Source organism: Uranotaenia lowii, chromosome 2 (genome assembly GCF_029784155.1).
Source record: "Uranotaenia lowii strain MFRU-FL chromosome 2, ASM2978415v1, whole genome shotgun sequence".
Taxonomy (NCBI): domain Eukaryota; kingdom Metazoa; phylum Arthropoda; class Insecta; order Diptera; family Culicidae; genus Uranotaenia; species Uranotaenia lowii.
In genome coordinates this window covers 132,616,792-132,640,434 of record NC_073692.1, presented here as the reverse complement: position 1 = coordinate 132,640,434, position 23,643 = coordinate 132,616,792, and the positions used below count along the sequence as shown (strand labels likewise).

The 23,643-nt window shown below is 35.5% G+C and overlaps 1 protein-coding gene across 1 annotated transcript in view; it reads right to left on the bottom strand.

The window, feature by feature from the left end:
* Positions 1-1,149: 1,149 nt before the first annotated feature.
* The window catches only part of LOC129744852 (cyclin-dependent kinase 5 activator 1-like), a 184,496-nt gene continuing 162,002 nt past the window's right edge, over positions 1,150-23,643 (bottom strand). Inside the window, exons 3-4 of the mRNA XM_055737592.1 lie at positions 15,292-15,497; positions 1,150-3,534 (exon numbers count right to left, since the gene is read on the bottom strand). Coding sequence (XP_055593567.1) covers positions 3,381-3,534; positions 15,292-15,497 — 360 coding nt within the window. The 3' untranslated portion in view covers positions 1,150-3,380. The remainder of the gene's footprint in view (positions 3,535-15,291; positions 15,498-23,643) is intronic.

The following is a 23,643-nucleotide window of genomic DNA, read 5'->3' as shown; positions in this document are numbered from 1 at the left end:
GAATTCAGATTCAGAATTCAGATTCAGAATTCAGATTCAGAATTCAGATTCAGAATTCAGATTCAGAATTCAGATTCAGAATTCAGATTCAGAATTCAGATTCAGAATTCAGATTCAGAATTCAGATTCAGAATTCAGATTCAGAATTCAGATTCAGAATTCAGATTCAGAATTCAGATTCAGAATTCAGATTCAGAATTCAGATTCAGAATTCAGATTCAGAATTCAGATTCAGAATTCAGATTCAGAATTCAGATTCAGAATTCAGATTCAGAATTCAGATTCAGAATTCAGATTCAGAATTCAGATTCAGAATTCAGATTCAGAATTCAGATTCAGAATTCAGATTCAGAATTCAGATTCAGAATTCAGATTCAGAATTCAGATTCAGAATTCAGAATTCAGATTCAGAATTCAGATTCAGAATTCAGATTCAGAATTCAGATGCAGAATTCAGATTCAGAATTAAGATTCAGAATTCAGATTCAGAATTCAGATTCAGAATTCAGATTCAGAATTCAGATTCAGAATTCAGATTCAGAATTCAGATTCAGAATTCAGATTCAGAATTCAGATTCAGAATTCAGATTCAGAATTCAGATTCAGAATTCAGATTCAGAATTCAGATTCAGAATTCAGATTCAGAATTCAGATTCAGAATTCAGATTCAGAATTCAGATTCAGAATTCAGATTCAGAATTCAGATTCAGAATTCAGATTCAGAATTCAGATTCAGAATTCAGATTCAGAATTCAGATTCAGAATTCAGATTCAGAATTCAGATTCAGAATTCAGATTCAGAATTCAGATTCAGAATTCAGATTCAGAATTCAGAATTCAGATTCAGAATTCAGATTCAGAATTCAGATTCAGAATTCAGATTCAGAATTCAGATTCAGAATTCAGATTCAGAATTCAGATTAAGAATTCAGATTCAGAATTCAGATTCAGAATTCAGATTCAGAATTCAGATTCAGAATTCAGATTCAGAATTCAGATTCAGAATTCAGATTCAGAATTCAGATTCAGAATTCAGATTCAGAATTCAGATTCAGAATTCAGATTCAAGATTCAGATTCAGAATTCAGATTCAAGATTCAAAATTCAGATTCAAAATTCGTATTCAGAATTCAGAATTTAGCTGTTTGAATTCTAAAGTGTTTTCCTCAAAAGTTTCTGATTTACAAATTTACTCAACTCAAAATTTCAAACCTTATTTTATGTTTTTGGTTTGTTTTCAATCGATAAGTTTTTTTTTTGTATTTTTCTACTGGGAAGTCAGCTCATTTTGAAGCTTAATTTATCGCTAAAATTAATCAACTCAACGTTTGGATGGATTATTGGATGCCATTTTTTTTTTTATCTAAACATAATATCGTAGTGAAAGTGTATAAGTGAAATGTTGCATTTTTTTTTGGTTGAAAATTTGTTTGCTTTTAGCGTTTTTAAACTTTTTTCTTGCTTTGATCGGAATTTAAAATATTTTTTGGTATGTACACTTTTCGATTTTAATTTATACATCTGTGAAAGAGGGCTTGATTTATCTACGTTTGATTTTGTGAATTATAAATAATTAAATAAAAACAAAAAACCGGAGATTGCTTAAAATTAGAACTTGTTAGTAAAAATGACTAGATTTCCGTGTTGCCAGTTGATTTTTTTTCTATAGAAAAGCGTTTCCATGGCCAGAAGTAAGCTAAAATCACAAAATTTAATTAAAATTATGCATTTTTTTTTATAAATGTTTACGTATGCTGCCTGTTTTGAACATTCCTGATATGTATCAATATTACCTAACGGAATGTAGAGGGATCGAAAATCCCTAAATGATCTAACTTAAAATAGAAATAAATATAAAAGCAAACAATCTTGTATGTCACTTTTCCACCCCTATCGCATTGCACACTCAAACCAAGCTCCTTTTTTTCACCATCTTTGACTTAACCTCTAAAATCAAACTTCAACATTCACTTACTAACTAGGCAATTTTTGGGTACTTCTTCCGTTTCGTGTTTTTTTTTGTTTTTGGTTTCTTCCCTTCCTTTGACTAGATTTTTTTACATGCTGTGTCTTTAATTTTTCTTTCTTCAAGTTGATTTTCTGAACAATTTATTCTAGCCTCTTCCGTTTCTTGTGTTTGACAGATAAAATAAAAACAAATGAGAAGTATTTTTGAGATTCTTCTTTTCTGAAGATTTCTGTTCTATGGAAAATGGCCCAGTGATGAGGACTATATGCCCAATGGTTCAAAACAAGATCAAACCTGCACTTTTGAATGAGATTTAGCCTTCTGTCACAATTCCGATGGAATCAATCTTGCGGAGTGATTTTTTCGAACATTTTTCATAACCTTTACAGCCAGTTGCTGTATTTCGTTTCTACCAGCATCAAACGTACTTTCGCAGGGAACGACTCCTAACTTTAGTTGTAGTAAATTATTTTTCATTGAATCACATTTTGTTTTTGTTTCCGTTTGTGGTTCTCTTCAACTGCAACCACAAAAGCCGCCTTTTTTAGATTTATACGTGTGTGTGTGTCTATATGGTTCTGTCTCTGTGGTTAAATATTTTTCGATTTCGGGATTTTCTTTCTTCTGGGAATGTCTAACGATGTTTTTAAATATATTTCCGGATTGTGAGTTTTGTTTTTCTTTTTTTGTACCACTTAGGTACAGAATTTCAAAAACCGAAATGTCAGGTAGCAACAAATCTCTCGGGCTGACCTATATTTTAAAGTTAGGTTAAAATTTAAAACGGCACACTTCAAGCGCTGATCTCCGAAGAGTCTCAAGTAATTCAAAACCCCTCGGAACATCTTCACCTGACTATCTATACGGTGTCTCTAAGAAGTGTCTAACACAGAACGCCATCTCCGAAGATGACCTCAATAACTCATCTAGATCAGAATCAGAACTAACGGGGTTACGTTACGGGTTTTTCTTGGTTTTGTTTTGGGTTTCATGTCTCAGATAAGGTGACGATGGTGGTGGTGGTTTTGGTATAATGAGGCCTTAGGCTTGTTCGTTGAACTTCCCTCTCTTGGTTTGTTCTTGCATCTTCGTCTCTTTGCTGGTTCTCGTTCGTTCAAACCACACTGGTCAGCTCCTGCAGGGTCGTCTGGTGCTGGTACTTCTGCTGTTGCCCAGCTATCGACAGTCGAACCACAACTTCCCGCGGATGACGACTTCCGGTGCTGGTACTTCCGATACCATTGCCAGCATTGTTGTTGCTGCTGCTACCACTTCCACTAATGCTAGTATTGATGCTGCTGCCGGTAATGTTATTGTTATTCAAGCTGTTCTGTAGCAGCTGTTGTTGCTGTTGCTGCTGCTGTTGTTGAAGGGTCACGGAATTGCTGTTGCCACCGTTGATGTTGCTGCGTCAAGCTGCACCACACGGCAGGTTTCCGTTACTGGTCGCGCTGGACGAGTTCATGCCGCAGGCTTTGAGTTCGGTAAAGATTTCGGTGAAGAAACCGGGCTCGGCGTTGATCCGAAGCATGTTGGAGGACAGCCGGTTCACGATCAGCAGGCAGCTGGAAGTGGGTAGAAAAATATTTGCGTTAGTAAAATAATCTGTATGTACTGTTTAAAGTGTTCACAATTCTGAGTGACTCGAATAATGCCTGCTGATTTGATGCATTAAGAATTTATTAGTATGACGTTTGGAGTTAAAAGTACTCCAGCATCTTTTCAAGTGCTTTTTGCAAGGTGTCAAAACTGGATACGTCAGCTCATATCTAGCTCTTAATCTACCGCTATTGAAACAGGTAGATATATTTTCTGGTATTGTACAAAACCTTGATGGCAGATTATCGCTTTTTTTATGGATTATACTGTAGATTTTTTATGTATGTATGTATGTGTTTAGTTCCCCCATCGGTAGCAAAGTCCAGCCTATGTCTGTGTGGCTTGGCCTTCGAATTACGGCGAATCCACGGCCGATGGGTCGTCGAGGGAAGGCATCCAATCTTCAAAGACCTACAATGGTTGGCAATCCACTCCGCTTGCAATAGTCTCTTCAGATCAACCCCAGATGCATCCCCTCTGATATATTTATTTAGTTACACATCTTACCAGTCGGCAACTCATGGGATTCGAACCCAAAAGTTTTCTTGCCGATACCGGGAATCGAACCCAGTACGCCTGGGTTACCAGACTCGCGCCAGCCTATCCACTAGACCACATCAGCGCTAACAACGACACAAGCGATTGACAAAAGTTATACATAAACCCCATCCCCATACTGATTAAAATTAGCGTGTTGAACCAACATATAGGTTAAAATGCGCCAAACGTGCAATTTCGAGTTAAAACACCCAATACCAAGGTGTGTATATATTCAGGAGGTGTTACCGAATATCGATTTCCCGATTCAGCCATTCTGGCTAGGTAAGCTATGCAACTATGCGGAACTCATGAAGTTTGTTTACCAACAAACCACAAAAAAGCTGAGCAAAAAATAAACAAACTCATTGAGAGCCCCGCTCACTTCTCGCCTACTTACTGTGAAAGTCGGAGAACCTAGTGTATCAAAAAACCTTGCCCAATACTGAGGAAACTAAACGTAGCCTGCATCAAAGCTGTCAAACCGTCCACGCCGAAAAGAAACACCATTTTATTTCACGTTTTGGCGTAAACGGTCGCGAAAAAAGTAGCGTGCCCTGAAATTGGCCACAAATGCCGCAGAATTATTGCGGATTTTAACGGTTGCGTTCCGCCACAGAGGTGCGAAGTCCACCAACATTGCCCAAGGGGTAGCAGGTACGTTTAACCCATAGCGGGAAACGCAAATTTATTAACGCCATTTCCGAATCCAGCATGAATCCGACAAGCGTGATCCAGGCAAGCCGCTCGACAAGAAACTCCACACCTCGGTGGCAAGGTAAAGGTCGGAAATTTGGATAAAAGTAAAAGCTCGAAGAGCTATATACACACTATTAATTTTTTGGAGTAAATTTATGTCAGAAAGGATGCACAAAAAAGAAGCATCACTTTTGATATAAAATTACACTGGAAAATACAGAAACGCTTGAAGACATAAAATTTTCGGCTATAATTGAATAGCACATTCGACATAATATTACATCATCAATGATGTAAATTTACGTCAAGTAGGACGCACAAAAGCGTAGCATCATTTTTGACATAAATTTAGATCATTGATGATATAATATTGCATCGTACATTCTAATATGTGAATATTTGTACTGAATCAAAGCAATCGAAAAATTGCTTTTAATTTAACCACAGAATAAGAAAAGTTCAGTTATCGGCATTTCGATAGCAACTAACTATCTTCTTCAGTGAGCGATTTCGATTGAAAACGCTTACTGATAAAAATAGTAAGTTGCTATCGAAATACCGGTATCTGAACTTATCTTATAAAGTTGTTGAATTAAAAAAAATATTTCGATTGCTTTGATTCAGCGTCGTTTATATTTTTAGTCATATAGGAGCATGTTTTGTTTATTAACATATTGAAACTAGGAATTTCATTCAAAAATATCAGCAACAAGAATATAGTCCAATACGTTGAACTTTATAACCGATAACTATCAAGTTTTGAATGATTGTTATGATCCCTTAAATTTACAGTAGACCATAAACCTAAAAAAATTGAATGAAACAAAATATGAAAGCTCAAAATAAACTAAACTATAACTATTTCATGGATTTTTATATCGTGCGATCAGCAGTAGGTATGGTTGAAAATTATGTAATTAAACAGTAATGAAATTCAAAGTTAAACATAAGAATAAATAAAATTAATCATCGTTAACGAAAATTACTATGTGATCAGTCATCCATAAGTGTTTTTTGTTGTAGTACTCTATATACATATTTATATTATTTAGTTTATTATAAATATTAATTCCTTCAGAGTGTATAGATGAGAAATAATATCATTCTTTTCTCAATCATAAAAAAAGTTATCATATCTTTATGCTTCATAACAATCGAATTATCTCTGCGTACTTATACTGTTAAAGTTCATGCGCAATCTCAGGATTATACCATACCTAATATTATAATTTTAATAGCGATTGATGAAAGAGTACTCATTTCCCAAGGTTCTTAGATACACTAGGTTCTCCGACATTCACAGTAAGTAGGCGAGGAGTAAGCGGGGCTCTCAATGAGTTTGTTTATTTTTTGCTCAGATTTTCTGTGGTTTGTTGGTAAACAAACTTCATGAGTTCCGCATAGTTGCATAGCCTACATAGCCAAAATGGCTGAATTGGGAATTCGTTATTCGGGAACACCTCCTGAATATATACCCACCTTGCTCATTTCCTAGTTTTTGACAGTATATGAGGTACAAAAAACATACAATATGAGGTCCCCAGGATCAGAGAGGTTCATGTTCCAAAATAAAAAATTAAGTTACAAACTATACTTAAATCTTTATCTGGTGCGATACTCAGATTTTTTATACATTTTTTTCTATTAACTTGCACCTCTCTACTCTATTCTAAAAATTACTCTGTTCAAAAAAATCGCTTCCTTCTTGTCAGGTGAACTTAAAACATTTAATAACTTTTTTTCGTTTTCGTCAACAACTAGTTTTAATAATATTTTTTTCATTATTTTTCAGTCTTTGTTCTTGATCGTCAAAACACAACTATTTAGTGGACTGTAATTTTCACTGACGATCGAACAGGACACTTAACTTGTCCCACTCTTATCGGGGTAATTTGGCTTCCCGAACACTTGTCCCGTTTTACCTGGTGGGACTGACCAAAACTCTGGTGATATCACCGCTTCTGGGAGTATTTTCTTCCACACACAAAAGGACACACGATTATTTCCCGGGGAATCAAACTTTATTCCCATGTAATGATCGACCGACGGGGCTACAAAAATAAGAGGCGATGTGTTGTCTTCGAAGGTTGGGTTGAACTAAATTTATTGCCTCTGTTTATTACCTATGCTGTCAGCACGATCGATAGTCGATCGTGCCAGTGAGAGTGAGTTCTAGAGAGAGAGCAATAGCATGGCTAGGGTGGCACGGACATTTCGATAATCAATTATACAATATAAAACAGTCTTGATTAGGAACGGTTTCGTTGACAATTGAATAGATTTTGAAAATAACTTTGTATATCGAAAAATTTAAATGATGACAAACGAAGAAATCCTCTTAAAAGATCAATAAAACTAAATTTTGAAAAAAAGTGCTTGCTAAATTGGAAATTGTTTCTAGGTTTCACCTACTATGTTTTAAATCTCTATTTTTCCTCACTTGAGCTCAAAGCCAGTAGAAAACGTCTTCTCGCCGTTCATTCGTGTGAGGTCAAATTTTGCTCTTAGCCACGCAGGGTCAAACAGATGGTTAAATTGATCTGTTTGGGGTAGAAATTTGATCAGTGGACTGAATAAAATCGATTTTAATTTTAACTTACCTGGTAATTTTATCGATTTTTATTTGTAAAAATACATATTTGACCGAAACGGCATTGAGCTGTACCGGTCGAAACGATGTTTGAAAAAAATCCAACATCTTCTGTACTGTTCCCGGTTTCCTTCCATTCGTTTGAATAACGCATTAGAACTTCCTTGTTTTAAGGTGACTTGGGAAAAATTAAATGCATTTCACATAGGGGTATACGTTCATCCACCGGATCCACTAAGTCAACTAAGCGTAAATTTTATGATGAAATCGCCAAGATCGGATCAGGGGAATCGCTTCCGGATTAAAAGTTCTGCTTATGTCATCCATTGACCAAAGACTCGGTTTCAGCTGCAAGAAGTCATGTACAAGTTAGTACCGGATGATTGTGTTTGGAATAAAATATATTCTGGACCAAGCTGCGGATATCTGCTGAATTTCCCTGAACTGTGAATGCACTACAATGGTGCAATCCGGAAAACTGCAATCTGTTGTCGTTGTCGAGTACATTTCTCACACTGGTTCCACAACAGGGACAACTTAAAAAAAAAATATCTACGGAAAATCTTCGAATTTTTCCCAAATTTCACGTCCGCACTTTGTTTTTGTTTTGCACTTTTAGCTTCAGTAAACAGAGACAATATGCCCACTAATTGTCCAATCGTTTCATTAACGCTACCTATACTTAAGTGCTTTCGCCGGTGCTTGTTATTTGCCATAACTAAATTGAAATGAATTAAACAATTATGATCCGATAAAATAACTTTTTACAAAATATACACTAGCGAATTGTGCGGTTGGAATAGATTCACATCTACTAGATGTGAAAATTGTGTTCCTGCGAATAATTTTACATCGCGGCCCTTGAAAAGGAGTTTCAATACACTGAAATGTATATGCTGTGCAAAATGCGTGTAATAAGGTGGTTTTCAATTTAAATTTATGTTGGATTTCAGTTTCTGTTGTCGTTTTTCATATCGTAATGGTAATTAGGTTTCATGTAAATTAATTTTTTTTATAGAAGCTTTCGGAGACACAATTTTAGAGGCATACAATTGTAGCCTCGAACATAATTTTACATCTTCTTAAATTTAAATTTAGGTCCTTTTTATAAGTTTATATTCAATGTGATTGAAAATTACGTCTTTCATGAATTAGATTATCATACAGGTACAGTCCCCCCACAATCATGGGTCACACACAATTATTAGTCACCGATCATTTGAACTGCTGATATCTACTGAACTGAAAGAAAATATAAGCCCAAAGGACGAGTTTATATTTTCCAAATGAAACTGAGCTAATAAAACGCAAAAGTTCAAGACTATTTTACAAAATAAAAGTGACCCATAATTGTTACAGCATCCACCGAATTCCACACAATCATGGGTCACTTTTTTTGAAAGCAAAACAAAACATTTCTTGGTTGCTAGCTCAACCCAAATGCCCCTTGAATGTATACTAGCAAAGAATGCCCCCGAATGTTTGTTAGCAACTTGTTGATTTCTATGTTGATATTCGGGTGTTGCCATGGGCTTCTATGTGACTAATAATTGTGGGCAATTTGACTAATAATTGTTGCGGGCTACAATTTTGACCCATTATTGTGGTTTTGAAAAACGTTAATTGTTTCGGTAAATTATTTCATTTCTGAACAAAATTGAAGATAAAAACATATTTGAATTCAATGAGGAAGAATAGAATGACTGAAATCGATGAAAAACTTGATATTTGGACAACTAACACCCGAATAAACGAACAATTTGTGGTGAAAGTATACGTTAAGTGACTAATGATTGCGGGGGGACTGTAAGTCTTTCGAAAATTATAGCCCGTAAGCTTGGGTGTTTGTTAAGTTTAGATTGAAAATGATGTAAAATTAAATCAATTCCAAATTAGGGCGAAACATAATTAGATCTTCAAGCGTTTCTGTCTCGAGTAATTTTATAAATTTTTTGGTGTGTATCTGCATCCGCTAAATAACCGTCGTTGGATCCAACAAGTCAACCAAGAGGTTCGCCATCAGCTCAGCAATTCGGCAGGAAAAGGAACGGCAAACGAGTCCAGTTCTCATCACTCCTCGAACCGAACCGCTGGAAACAAAAGGAATCAGCCCCCTGGTAAATACACACTCAATTGGCGGAACACATCAAATTTGTAAAATTGACCCATTATTACGAACCGTCGTGATCTGTCAAAAAATGTGTCAATTTGTCGGTTCAATATTACACATGTTTTAAAACAGCCTGAGTACGCTTCAGGAAGTGTAGTTTTAGATGTTTTAAAAACTTCAACTGCATGTTTTCACTTGGTAAATTGATGGTGACTCGTGGTAAGTTTCGGAATTTGTATCAAAATTTATATATTTAAATTCTTTAAATATAAATGACTGTGGGCACAGATCCATCTTTAGCCGCGAAAGATGTGGAAAGTCGCTTGGCAGATCGTAGACGGCAATTCTAGTTGGCACTTCGCCATCGGTCGTATTGAAAAGTAAGTTTTTGCAAATATGAAAGGTTTCCGAATAACCGAATAATTTACATTCTTTCAACATTCTTCATCTCGATTCCTCAAGAAAATGAACCAGGGTCACGAATATAGGCATATTCTGAACTAAGAGGGAAGTTTGGAAAAGGCAGCCAAATTTTTCCGACAATCATTTTTTCCAAAAAAAAAAAAAAATAATTTTATGTGAAATAAACTACACACCCATTTGGCGCAATCCCTTATAGGTAGTTTTGATCCGTTATCGGAAAAGACTGGGTTAACTCCTATTTCATGTAAAGCCCCTTTACCATTTATAGGGTACATATAGGCTTTTCTTTTGACGTCTGGTCAAATTTACACATTATTTCAAACGCTTGCGCTCGGTGGAGATGTGAGCAGTTACTTATGGTAGGAAATATTGCATGCAATGATGTGAAATCGGATTAAAGAGATATTTTCATAATTTTTAAAATTTCACTTTTTTATTGTTTAAATCATAAATTACTACCCAAAGCAGCTATTTTACATAAATAATTAAATAAACATGGAATCAACAGTCCGTTTCCAAGTGGCCGTTAAGAGGATGAGAGATCTGAAAAGAATTCGAACCTTTGATTATTGAGCAATCTTTAAAATAATTTTGAATAAACTTACCCACAGAGTCTTTGCTGATTAATATCAATTGGATTCGGATTGCGTCTGCAGCTCACCAAACGCGAAAATAACGTTTACTTTAGAGATTTAAATTTGATCGAGACGTGCTTCTGATTAAAACTCCCGAACAAAACAGTTGAAATTTTGACAAGATCTTAAACAACCCGTTTTGAAGTGTACCCGGGCTGTTTAAAATAATGTGTAATATTGACCCGACAATATGACCCGCTTTTTGACAGATCACGGGGGTTCGCAATAACGGGTCATTTTTACAACTTCCAGGGGTTCCGCCAAATGAGTGTGTAGTAAATTTATAATTTAATTGTTTTCATTTAATTTTTATTAAGTATTCCTTGCATATGCAATCTTCTCGCTACAAAAATCGGCTCATATCCCCACTGAGCGCAAGCGTTTGAAATAATGTGTAAGTTTGACCCGACGACTTGACGTAAAGCCTAAGTACCCTATAAAGGGTAAACGGGGCTTTACATGAAAAAGGTGTTGACCCAGTCTTTTCCGATAACGGATCAAAACTACACTATAAGGGGTTGCGCCAAATGGGTGTGTAGAGCGGCAAAGCATCAAGGCGTAGGCTCCAGTAGGGCCAACAAATCGGCGCTCCAGGTTTAGGGCGGCTGCAAGCCTAAAAACAGCACCAGCACTGGTCGAAAAGCCAGCCAGAAGCACCAACGGTGTTCCTATAATCGGCGCAGTCTGAGTATAAATGCGGGGCAGACAAAGTCCTAGAAGGAGAACCCCTCTAGAGCATGCGGAGTCGTAAGTACATGCTAATCGGGAAAGTGTGGGTGTGTTAAAGGCCGAGAATATTGAAAGTAAGCCAAAAATTGTTCAATATAAGCCCAATATCAATAAAATTGGCTCTTTTTATTTATGTGGCTGACCACGGATCCGCCCTCTCAATCACCCTTAACACCAGTTGCCGACTTGAGCCATGCATTCAAATTCAATAACGCCCAGTAAGCGCGTCCTCTCAAAAATCGACAGAGCATGGAAAAAATTGAGAGTTGAGTCACAGAACCATAGAATAAAACGGTTAATTTCGGCGACACTCCAAGAACGCGAAATATTCTCATTCGGTTTGTCCTGCCAAATACCTAAAGGCAACGAACACGAATGCGTACATGCAAAATCAGTTTGAATCGTACACTCGTACGGCGCAGTCGTAGCAGACGACTTCTCAGGTAAGCAAACACGCGTCTCGAAGGGAAACATACAAACCCGATTCGGATTGTTTTCGTGTGTTTCTCTGGAGGGCGTGCCTTAGATTATTTCGTGGCCCTCACTCAAGGCACGCGTATGGTGTGTTCCTCTCTGCCGATTAGATGATGCAAAATCGCAAAAGAGATCGTTACGATCCCTCTGTCGATTTGAGTTACCTCTCTGCCGATTCATGTTTACTGGAATAACTGAGAAGCTGATGAAAATTTCTCCCTGCTAGAATGAAATTAGGTGAATTCATTTTTGAAATGCTCTGCAACAAAACGTGGGCTGCTTGATCGCTTTAAGTGTGAGAAAGCATATTTCTCTCATGCGTTTGACAAGCAGAAAAGGTGAGCAAAAATCGAGAGTATCGAAGAAGCCTGGTTATTGTACACCGTGGGTGAGAGTAAGTGACAGATGTTCATTCCCAGCTGAGTGACTGGATCAACCCCAAACTGTCAAACTTATGTTTTTGTTTTTTTCTCCGGACATTTCGCGACGTGTTGCGGCCAGCTTGCGGCGGAAATCAGCGAGGACAAGTCTTTCAAGGAAATCGAAGATGCTGGTCATTTGGTGGAAGAAATCAACGCGGTCCTGAATTTAGTGGTGTCGATTATCGTTTGAGTTCCGTTGGAACGGGGCGAAAATCGTATTTTGGCTTTCTGCGAGAAAATGACCGAGGCCCAGGAACCGGCCCTGGCTCATGTTTGCTTGCAATCTTCGTGGGGCCGTTCAGTAATCTGGAATCGACTTCCCCGCTGATTCAAGTGGCCAAGCAGTACGATCAGGTAAAGGAAGTCTACTCCGGAGTCAATCAGCTGAAGGCTGAATTCATTCAGTGTCCGCCATCGAATGAGCAGATGCAAAAGCTGTACTCCGACTGTTGCACGATGTCCTCAAAGATACAAACAGTGAGCTAGCCTCGAAAGTCATGATCGAGCTATTCGGAACGTACACGACCAAAAATGCCAGCTACCCTCGGGAGGATGCCCTTCATTATCGAAGTGCTGAAGACTAAGCTCGTCCGGGTCCAGATGGATTAGAAAACTCGCACCATGTACATCTACAGCACCAGAAATCGGACGTTTCTTTTATTTTTTTTATAAGTATCACATGAATAGCACCATAAACAATTTATCGGTTACAAACAGTTTTAAATTTCAGTCAGCCAGATTTAGCAGCAGAAATCCCATAAATAAAACCAACCCTTGTACTCAACCCCCAATTTTGATTGAATTTCCGAAACTTACAACTCCGTCTAACTGTAATTTTTGTAATGTATGATTTTATTTTTATCTCGTCACCACCTGAAAAAGTACCAACAATTGTCACCTAAAATCGTCATCCGAATGCGACGATTTTCACCCACGGTTACTATGAGAATAGCGTAAGAGTGCACTGCCCCTATTCGCATAACAGTCCCATATGCATTTTCGTCATTTTTTATCTAACCTGACACTTCGTCTTTTTTAACATAGGACTTCAATATAAAACAATAAAAAAAGAAAGTTTGTTCTAGAAATTTTGAAAATAAAAGCAACTCGTGGCTGTCCCATATGTAATATACCCGCATAACAGTCCCATATGTGAAATACCACGAATTTAGTTACTTTCCGATGTTTCTTTCGGTGAAATAATCATTGGTTTATTGCTTTGAATCATTTCAAAAAGATTCAACTCACTTGATGTCGAACTATGCACACTAATTTTCGAAAGCAGCCCAATAAGAAGGAAGGAATATTTTCCTTAGCAAAGATCTATCAGATACAATCAAAAACCAAAAAAAGATTCATCGTACAATGTGGAATTTTCTTAAAAGTATGTTTTTTTGTTTGATAACAGCATTTAAAAGTTCAGAAATGACTTAATCGAAGTCTTTGAATGTAGCTTGCTGAGCAAAACACTTTCTGTATGGGACTGTTATGCGAGTAGATTCCAAAAAGGTCTCGAATATGCTCGCATAACAGTCCCATAACAAGTAAACCGGTGCTTCCGACCTTACCAATGCCCCAATTTTAAAAATTACAGATCCTACGATTTATTATGACAACCTAGAACACATTACATCAAACGGTTTTCGTTTATGCTAAAGGTTGTGGTCACAATTCGAAGATATATTCCAAAACAGAAAAAGCTGATTTTCTCGCTTGCTCGATTTTGCATATGGGACTGTTATGAAAGTAGGGGCAGTGCACCCATTGCTTTAAATTTAATTCCAATTTACCCCACCAGATATCACTCATATCATTATTCCAAATGCATAAATTTTCGATATTACACGCCGAAAAATAACTCTGTGAGTGGGAACGGTAAAGCGTGAAATACATGAAAAATAATATATTTGCCTTTTTATCATTCCTGAGTGTAGGTGTTCGTTTGAAAACCGTTAAAAACAGCTTCCAGTTATGCAACAAAGTGTCTCATCGACTTGCATTGAAATAACGGCGTGACCAGACTGAACTTGCTCATTTTTATGCATTCAAAAGTTATGAGAATGACGTTTGGAGTTGAGAATACTACAGCTTATTTTCAGAGGATTCTCGAGGTGATATATTGGGTGCGTCTGACTGACAGACATAGTGCGGAGTATTACGAGTGGCTAATCCTTAATCTATCGCTTTTGAAACAGAATTTTTATCTGCCTTTAGACATCGAGGAGATGTGGGGAGAATCAATTCAAGGCAGTCTACTTTATAGTAGGTACAATTGGAGTTTGCACATTGAGGATTTAGCTGTCCGATGAAAAAAAGAAACTTAAAACGATATTACATCGTGGTAAATAGATCAGGTGAGATCGGAAGACCTGAAAAGCGCAAAACCTTTGATGGTCACACAGAGAGGCGAACTTTAAGTATAAAAAAAACTCCTATTTGAAAAAAAAAATAACATTATTGGTTTTTAATGTCACTGATCCACGTATGATTGAACTTCACATTTTGTTTAATCAGCAACAATAACAAAGATGAATCAGCCTTCATGTGAGGTTGATTCGACAACATTTAAGATAGAAAAGATTGACATCGGATAACAGTTTAACACACGAGATTCAGAAACATCAATATTAAAAAAATTTTAATCATCGTACAAATTGCACGGTGATTTAAAAAAAAGGCAAGGAAACTAAAATCTCAAAACTTTGCCAAAGTTTATTTTTGGTGTTTTGTTAACAAAGTATTTTCAACAGATTTTTTTTAAATTTTGGTGTTTTTAAAAAAAAATTATATAAAAAGATTTTTTTCGAAAAGATATACATCTAGTTGTAGTTTGTATCTTCTGGTATAATCTGGTGAGTGTTTAAATGAAGTTGTTTCTGAAATATTTTGAACACAATTATTAAACTTATTCGAAAATCTGATAGAAATAAACCAATTATTTTAACGAAAGATAAAGTGTTTAAGTTCCATGACATCTCACAAAAATCAAATATCCATCAAGCCGAGATGAATCCTCCTCATCTGACATCGTGTCAGACCCCGGTCAAAGGGACTAATCTATTGCTCTTTCCCTGGCTCGGGATAATAATACCGTAAATACTTACCGGTCCCAGAACTTTTCCTTGGAATCCTCCACCAGGAACGGCTTCAAAGGGTAGCTAATCTCGTTGCCCATGTACGAGTAGGACAGGTACAGGCAGGTGAGGACGGCAGCTTGCAGCTCAGCTTCTTTCGTTTCCTCGCCATCGACCAGCTCCCGGACCAGCATGTACACGAACACCACATTCGCCGGATTGATGAAGGCAACGTCCTGGGAATTGGAAGGAAAAATAATCTCAGTTGCAAGATGTTGAAAACAAAATTAAACAAAAACTGTTATCTTTGAAAAATTTATATCGAAAAAGATCAATTTGATAAAAAAAATTGTTAAAAATATGCATATCTAAGTTGTATTTTTTAAGGTGCTTTTTTCTAAAAATCCCATTTTCTACAATCTATCAGGTAGGTAATCAAGAATGTTTGTTTTTCCCGACATTAGAATAAATTCCAATTTTTCAATCTTTGTCTTCAGACTCTTCTACAAACAGGTGGTTTAAAATTTCGGACACTCATGATATTTTTCTCCTCTTCTCTACGACTTCTAACTGTTCAAACGGGTTATCAGTGATGCTCCATCTGGGTGTAGAAACTTTCGGAACCAATTTCGTCCTCAAAACCGGGTGATGGTCAAGCTTCAAACATTCGCCCCTTAACTCTTGGATTATCTGATTGACATTCGGGCGATATTTTCTCCCAACCGACACCCGAGGCGATTGCGGTTTCCGGTTTTACTTTTTTTCCGTCTTTCATCTTTTGGCCCTCCGGCAAACGTTAGAGCTTAGAACGGTTTCCATAAAACTGGGAAAGTCACAAAATTGAATAACCCTCATTTTTCACCATCTAACAACTGTGTGGTGGTGGTCAGCGCGGGAAAAATCTAGATTCCGTAGTCGGTACAAAACGTGCCTCAGCTGTTTGTTGAATGAATGTATTCTAAGTATTTCGGAACGGTCCAGTTTGCGGCTTTTAGTTGGAACCGTTTTATGTGGATTATGGATATCTGGAAATGGAACGCTTGTGAATTTATTATTTCGCTGAAGCTGAAGCTTCAATGAATGACACCAGTGCGACCGTGGAACAGATTTTGGAAGTGAACAAATTAGTTTGAGTCATTTGAGATGATAAAACTTTGTCTTCACTTTACTAGAGCCGTTTTGACAGAAATCTGTTTTAAAATGTCGTCCTATGGTGGCTCCAGAGAGTCATTTTTATTTCAAAACTAGCTGATCCAGTACGAACTTCGTTTTGCAAGCAATTATAAAAATGTGATAAAATAAGATTATGTTATTCAAACAAAGTGTAATATTCCTTACACTGAATAAAAAATAACTATTCAGTAAGAGTATTCTTATTAAAAAGTAGAAAACCACCACATTAACAACTTATCTGTTTCTTTCCCAAAACCCGTTCTTCAATTCGTACGTTTATCTACCCGTATGATTTCCACTAAAATGTCGCGAAAACTGCTGCTGGTTCATGATAATCCTCATCGATCCTATGCATTAACTTTTAACTCATAATTCCACAAAACGGATCGATTCGTCTTACCTAAAAAAACCCCGTGTGAAATTTTTACATCCATTTAATTGCCCCTCTCTTAAAATCCTGATGTGGAATTTTTAATCCCAATCCGATGCATAATAACGTCAATATCTTATAACCATTAACAGTTAATATGGACGACCCCTTTTGCAGAGTCTTTACATCAAATTTGATGCCTGAAATCGATGGCCTGTCCCTTTAACTTCCCTTAGGGCGATTTTAATCCAAAGCTACTAAATAATATTGTCAAAATCGCAAAACAGTGATTAGGTAATATAGACGACCCCTTTGGCCGGCTCGTTATACAAAATTTGATGCCTGAATAAGGCTGCCCGTCTTTTAAAACCCATATTCGTGAGTTTTCATTGAATTTCCAATAAACAATAACGTCAGTATTACAAAAAGCAGTGAACATGTAATATGAACGACCCCATTTGCCGACCCCTCACACCAAATTTGATACCTAAAATCGATTATCCGTCCCTGAAAACTTTCCTGTGCCAATTTTGATCAATATCCTATGTATAATAACGTCAATATGGCAAAAATAGTGATTGGGTAATATGGACGATCCCTTTAACAACCCCTGCCTCAAAATTGGATGATTGAAATCAATTGCTCGTCTCTGAAAACTCCCCTATGCCAATTTTCATCTCAATCCAATGGATGATAACGTCAATATCACAAAAATAGTGAACAGTTAATATGGACGACCCCTTTGCCGACCCATGATACAAAATCTGATAGCTGAAATCAAATGTCCATTTCTCAAAACACTCATGTGCAAATTTTTACCTAAATCCGATGTACAATAACGTCAACATCGCTTAAACAATAATGGTGTTGTATGGACGATCCCCTTCAAAAGGGGTCATTCGAAAATCTAAAAGCATTTTTCATCAATCCTTGTCCGGGATTATAGAGTGTATCGAAAAATGTTATTTGCATGTGTAAACGCCTTAGATATGTCTGGTTTATACATTGTTTTTAAAGTTTCTACTTTTAATTTAAGAATTTACAATTTTCAAATACAAATTATTTTTGTGGTTAAAATCCTCAATTAATAAACGTATCGGGATGAATAAATCTACTTGGTTTAAAATCCCTGAGAAAAAAGGAAAGAAAATTAATAAACCTATTTTGAACAAGAATAAAAAAACATGAAGTTCCACTGAGATCCTATACAGTCTGTTACATACTTAAGAGAGTAGTCACTGTTGCGAGAAAATTAAAATACACATTGCTGAAATTCTTTTCACTATTAATTTATTTTATCAAAAACTTCTATGCAAATACAATCAAAGCAGGTCCAATCACCCTCAGCAATAATAATAGCTTGAGATCTTCGCGGCATAAATACTTTGAAGAAGATTTTTTGAATATTCCTGTGAAAACCACCTCAAAATTTTGTGAATTCGGCGGACAAGCTGCTTCTAATTGTTAGACCTATTTTCTATCAAATTCTACAGAGAAGTCTTTGTGCACTTCCTGGATTTTGTCCGTTGTGTCACAAAATTTGAGTGGATTTTGCTCAATTTTATCTCCCGCGACATCAGGTGAGAAAATCCAGGGATAGGCTGTGAAGAGAATTTCGTGTTTTGAACATGTCTCTCTTTAGCCATAATTTGTGGCGGTATTCCACTCCACAATTGGCGGCGGCCCAGGGGAGGAAGACTGGAATTCGCTGGATCGTTTTTGTATAGTTTTTTACTGTTTGGCAAGAAGTCAGCAATTTTCTAAAAGATTTGTAATCTCTCAAATTTAAGCTTTCGATGATGAATTTCTTATAGCGAGTCATCCATCTCAGTTGTTTAGTCGGTCGGTAGATTAATGAGAGAAATTTGACAAGAGAGATTTTGGCAAAACATTTCGGAACACCAAGGAATATTCGAAGAAGGTAGTGTCAGGACAGTCCTGCTCTAGTATTGGCACAGACAGCGACGTTACAATCAAGAACAATTTGTTAATTTGCTAAGAAACTCGCCTTTTTCGATGATAATTTGAAGAGTCTGTTGAAATTTTCCACTTTGAAGGTATGTTATTCGAGGAGGATTCTTTTTCGTCAAGATCGGCACTAAAAAAGTTGGATTTTCTAAAAATAGACTATCGAAATTCGAAAAAATGGTGCATTTTCCCAACTTAAATTTCAAAACTTTATAATGAGTTCAAAATCTACCATGAAAATGTTCAAGTCACCTGAGTTTAAGCTTTTTATGACGATGAAGTTAACAAAAACAATATTTTTCAACAAAACCACAATCATCTACTGGCATTTTAGTAAACCAAGTTAACAATCATTTATTGATGTTAATTGTATAGCAACTGCATAAGAATTGTATATGATAAACCGGTTGGATAAAAATCATGACAATCCAGTTGAACACTCAACTGCTACCAGATAGATCTTTTTAAGCTGATTTTATTTAATTTTTCAAGTTTTAGTTTCAAGATAAATAGGATAATATAGGAAAATATAAATAAAACAATCTTCAAAGGACCGACAAACATCATAGCATCATCCATTTTGTATCTAATCATTCTCGTTCTAAAACGTATTTCCTTCGAAATTTCTGCCATTCTCGTAAAATTTTTCGATGCAATCGTTTTTGTGACGTCACAATAAAAGTCCAATATGGCTCTCGGCACAACTTTGTTTAAGTATCCCTTGACGAAACACGAATTTTCTAGGAAGTCTCTCTCCAACGCCTACTCCTGAGCAGCGATGCCACACATACCGATTTTCCGGTATTTATAAAGATTTTTGACAAAATTTTTGAGAAAAACTCCGAATACCGATTTTTGGCAAAACATATAGATTTTTGAAAAATTCGTGCAGGTAGAAAAATTATTTCCAAAATATAACTAAAACTATCGTATTTTATTTTTTTTTTTTAAATTTCGGACCAATGTAATCCTGGTGCCATAGTAGCCAGCAAGTCTCAGCGTAGTCGATAGCATCTTTGTCTTCTATGCCAACTGTCTAGAAATCGAATCTTAATAATCAAATAATATGGTAGATTAGAGATTATACCTGATTGAGACGTTGACAGATTATTATATCTTGAAGTTCTATGTATAAAACTTTGGAACCAAGATATGTGCACACTCGTGATAAATATCACAAGTCAAAAAAATCAAAAAGTTTCCGAATAACAAAAAATATGAGAGGTAATTTTGATTAATTTTGAGGCGCTGATTCCAAACACTCTTTTAGTTTTTTTTTGTTTGCTCTAGTTTTCATGATCGCTTTTGAAAATAAGTATAAATTTATTAAATTAATTTGAGCACTTCTTTTGGTAAAGCTGTACAGAACATTACAAATATTTTGAAAATAAAGGGTTTCACTCAATAATAAACATTTCCGAAGAACACGCAAAATTTTGATTTCTAAGAAAAAAGATATTGAAGTTTTCATTCAATTATTTTTTTTTCTTAAACTACAAAACCAGGAACTTTGTCAAAATTTTAGAGGAATTTAAAGCTATATTGAATTATTGATATTTTCATAAGTCAAATTGTTTTGCAGATAGTTAAATCTTTAATATCAAATACTCAACGACTATCTTGAAAGATGTTAGAAATAGTTATAATCTTATCTAATCCAATTTCTAAAAATTTCAGAATTTAATTTTTTCACAAAGTTGTAAAGGGTGTTCGGATCAAAAAGTGGTCAATTCAAATTCGCTGTATTTTTTCTTATCATTCATATAAACAAACCCTCATTTTGTAGGTGTGTGTGTAGAATGATGCTTCTCTTTGGCTTTCAACATTAAGTCTTTAGTTTTCAAAATGGGGTCCAAGCAAAAGGAGCTAGGTACCAATTATAATTTTGTACGTGAAAATCTATACGCACGCAGAAGTAGCAAAATCGTTGAATGTGGCGAAATCATCCATCGCCAAAGTAATAAAAGTTTGCGGGTAACGTATTTCAACAACTAGGAAGCTGGGATCGAAATGGAAATCCGGGAGCCGCAGTGACGAACAAAAGAGTGGCTAGCACTTTCAGGCGAAACGCCAAACTTTCCGTTTGAGATGTCGCTAATAAGTTGGGAATATTGTTTCCGTGCATGAAGGTTAAAAACGATTCGGACTATCGACTTTTAAGAAGGTAGTGACTGCTTATCGCAATGAAAAGCAAAACCCCACGGCAAAAGCAAGATCTCGAAAGCTGTAAACAACATTGATGACAAAGTTTGATTACGTGATAATGGACGACGAAACCTACGCCAAAGCAGACTTCAGACAGCTTCCGGGACAAAAGTTTTATGCAGTAACCGGATGAGGAAAGGTGGCAGACATTTTCAAGCATATTAAACTATCAAAGTATTCCAAGAAATATTTCGTTCGGGAAGCTATCTGTACATGAGGCTTGTAAAGCGACATTTTCATTGCAGCCGGGACCGTCAACCAGGAAATTCCTGAAGAAACATGACTTGTCTGTGCTATTTTCGCAGGATTTGTCATCCTGCCGTTATGAAAAATGGAGTGTTATGCCGCTAACAACATTCAGGTTGTGCCCAAGAATAAATGGTGATCGGTTCAAAAAATTGGTCAACTTAAATTCGCCGTATTGTTTCAAATCATTCATATAAAAAACCTGATAAGGATTCGCACAATCGAAAAATATTGGGCGATAGCGAAGCAGAACCATAAAAAGACCCAAAAAACTGTTAACAGCGACAACCAGTTCAAAGAAAACTAACGTTCTGCGGCAAAGAAAGTGGATAAGGTGACTGTACAAAATCGGATGGCAGGTGTCAAATGAAAGGATTGCTAATTTAGACTAGGTCAACCGGAATCTTAACTGAGCATTTTTTTCCATCTTTTTAACATATTAAACTTCAAAACAAAAGATACTTTGACTTTTTTAAATAAACAAATAATCAGTTTACACGCAATTTAGTCTTACCACTTTTTAATCCGAACACCCATTCATCTCTGAAACAAGAACGTCTGGACAGGATCTATATCCATGATTGAATGAAGGATAATAAATTTATTCAAAATCAGCTTTGATCAAAGATCATTATAGACCGACTGTACTCAAAACTGATAAATTTTTAAATTTCCACATGCCGTATCAGCAAAACTAGCGTAATAGACAATATTTGATTTTTTTTGAATGCAGGACGCCAATATCATCCAAGCTCAGGCCCCAAAAATGCTGTTTACCCATGTAGTATTCAGTATAAAGAATCATGCATAAAAATACTTATTGGTTACAGTGTTTAGAGTGAATAACGCAATATAGCCACACTTACTAACTTTTATCACTGACTGTATCTCACAAAGTTTAAATTTCTACTTTAGAATTTATCTCGCCGCAATGCCTTTACAGGCCCGTGCGAAGGGCCCGTCCATGGGGGGGGGGTTTTCGAAACTCAAATTAAGCTAAAAATAATAACAATACCAAAAATAAATAATAAAAGGAAACTGGACACAAACTGGACTGATAAAAAAAACAAAATTTTCAAATCATATCACAAGGGGAGTTTAAAATTTTCGGTAAGTCATTGATAATTTTTTTTTAAATTTTGTTCTTTATTCTGAACTAGAAATTTGTTTCAAAAGAATTTCCAAGCAAATTTAAAATAATCGAAACAGAAAAATGATAGTAATTGTTGATTTTTATTCATCTTAATTTAATTTTTTTTCTTCATTTTCAACTGAAGGGTTGATTGAAAAACTCCGCTGTAGTATTTTGAATTTGAACAAAAACTATTTAATCGCGATTAAAAATGTAAATTTTCGATAACTGAAAAAAAATGAATTTTTAACTTTAGAGAATTTATTCAATGGTTGATGGTTTAATTTAATTTGATAAAAAGAAGAATTTATTTATTATTATTTGAAAAGTGCCAGTGATAGAAGTAAAACCTTTTTATACAAAAAAACCTCCAGTCGTCAAAATAAACGACTTAAAAAGTTCATTTCTGAAGTTCAAAATAATAACTTCATGTTCAACTGATAAAAAATGAACAATAAGGAGTTCCAAGTTTTGTTGTAAATATTGAAAGAACAAAGCAAATACAAAGTTAGTTAACATTTCGCTTTCAAATTAAGTTTAAAGTTGCTACTTCGAATCTTTTTTAAACTTTTTAAGACAACTTTGAAAATCATGATCGATTCATAAAACACAATTTTATATAAAAAAAACATGTTTGAAAAGTTTTTAAATTTTCAATTGCAGGTTTAAAAGTTAAAAATTGCATACTCAAAGTATTTTGTCACTTTGGATTGAAATATTGGGTTCTGGAAAGAACAGAAGGCTGAAACTATGTTTTTTTTTTTATTAAAAATTTAGATTTAAGGGTTAATGTGTCAAGTACACAAAATGAAAAATATAAATGTTTTTAAACATTTCAAAAGGTTTGTCTTTAACAAACATCTTTCATAAGCTTTTACATAATTTAATTGACTCAAGCAACAGCATTTTGGTGCTTTTCTTAATGATTGATTTGGTATATTTCAGCGTTTTGAACTCGATTTTTTTTAAAATTTGGTCAACACTTTTAGTTTTGCTGATAAAGAGTTTTAAAATGTATCAGTTTTAAGTAAAATCAATCATTGATAACAAACCTACGTAATTCAACAATTTAAAAAATTGGAAACTATTTTTGACATTACTGCAGAAAGTGTAAAAAAAAACTTAATTTAATTTATTATATTTGTTCAAACCTGCAAAAAGATTACATGAATGCTTAAAAAATATCCAAAATTAAGTTTGGTTCAAAACTTCTTAAAAATTTGATAAATGAGAAAAAAGTTTAAAAACATAAAACTTCCATAACTTTTTTCGCAGAACTCAAAATTAC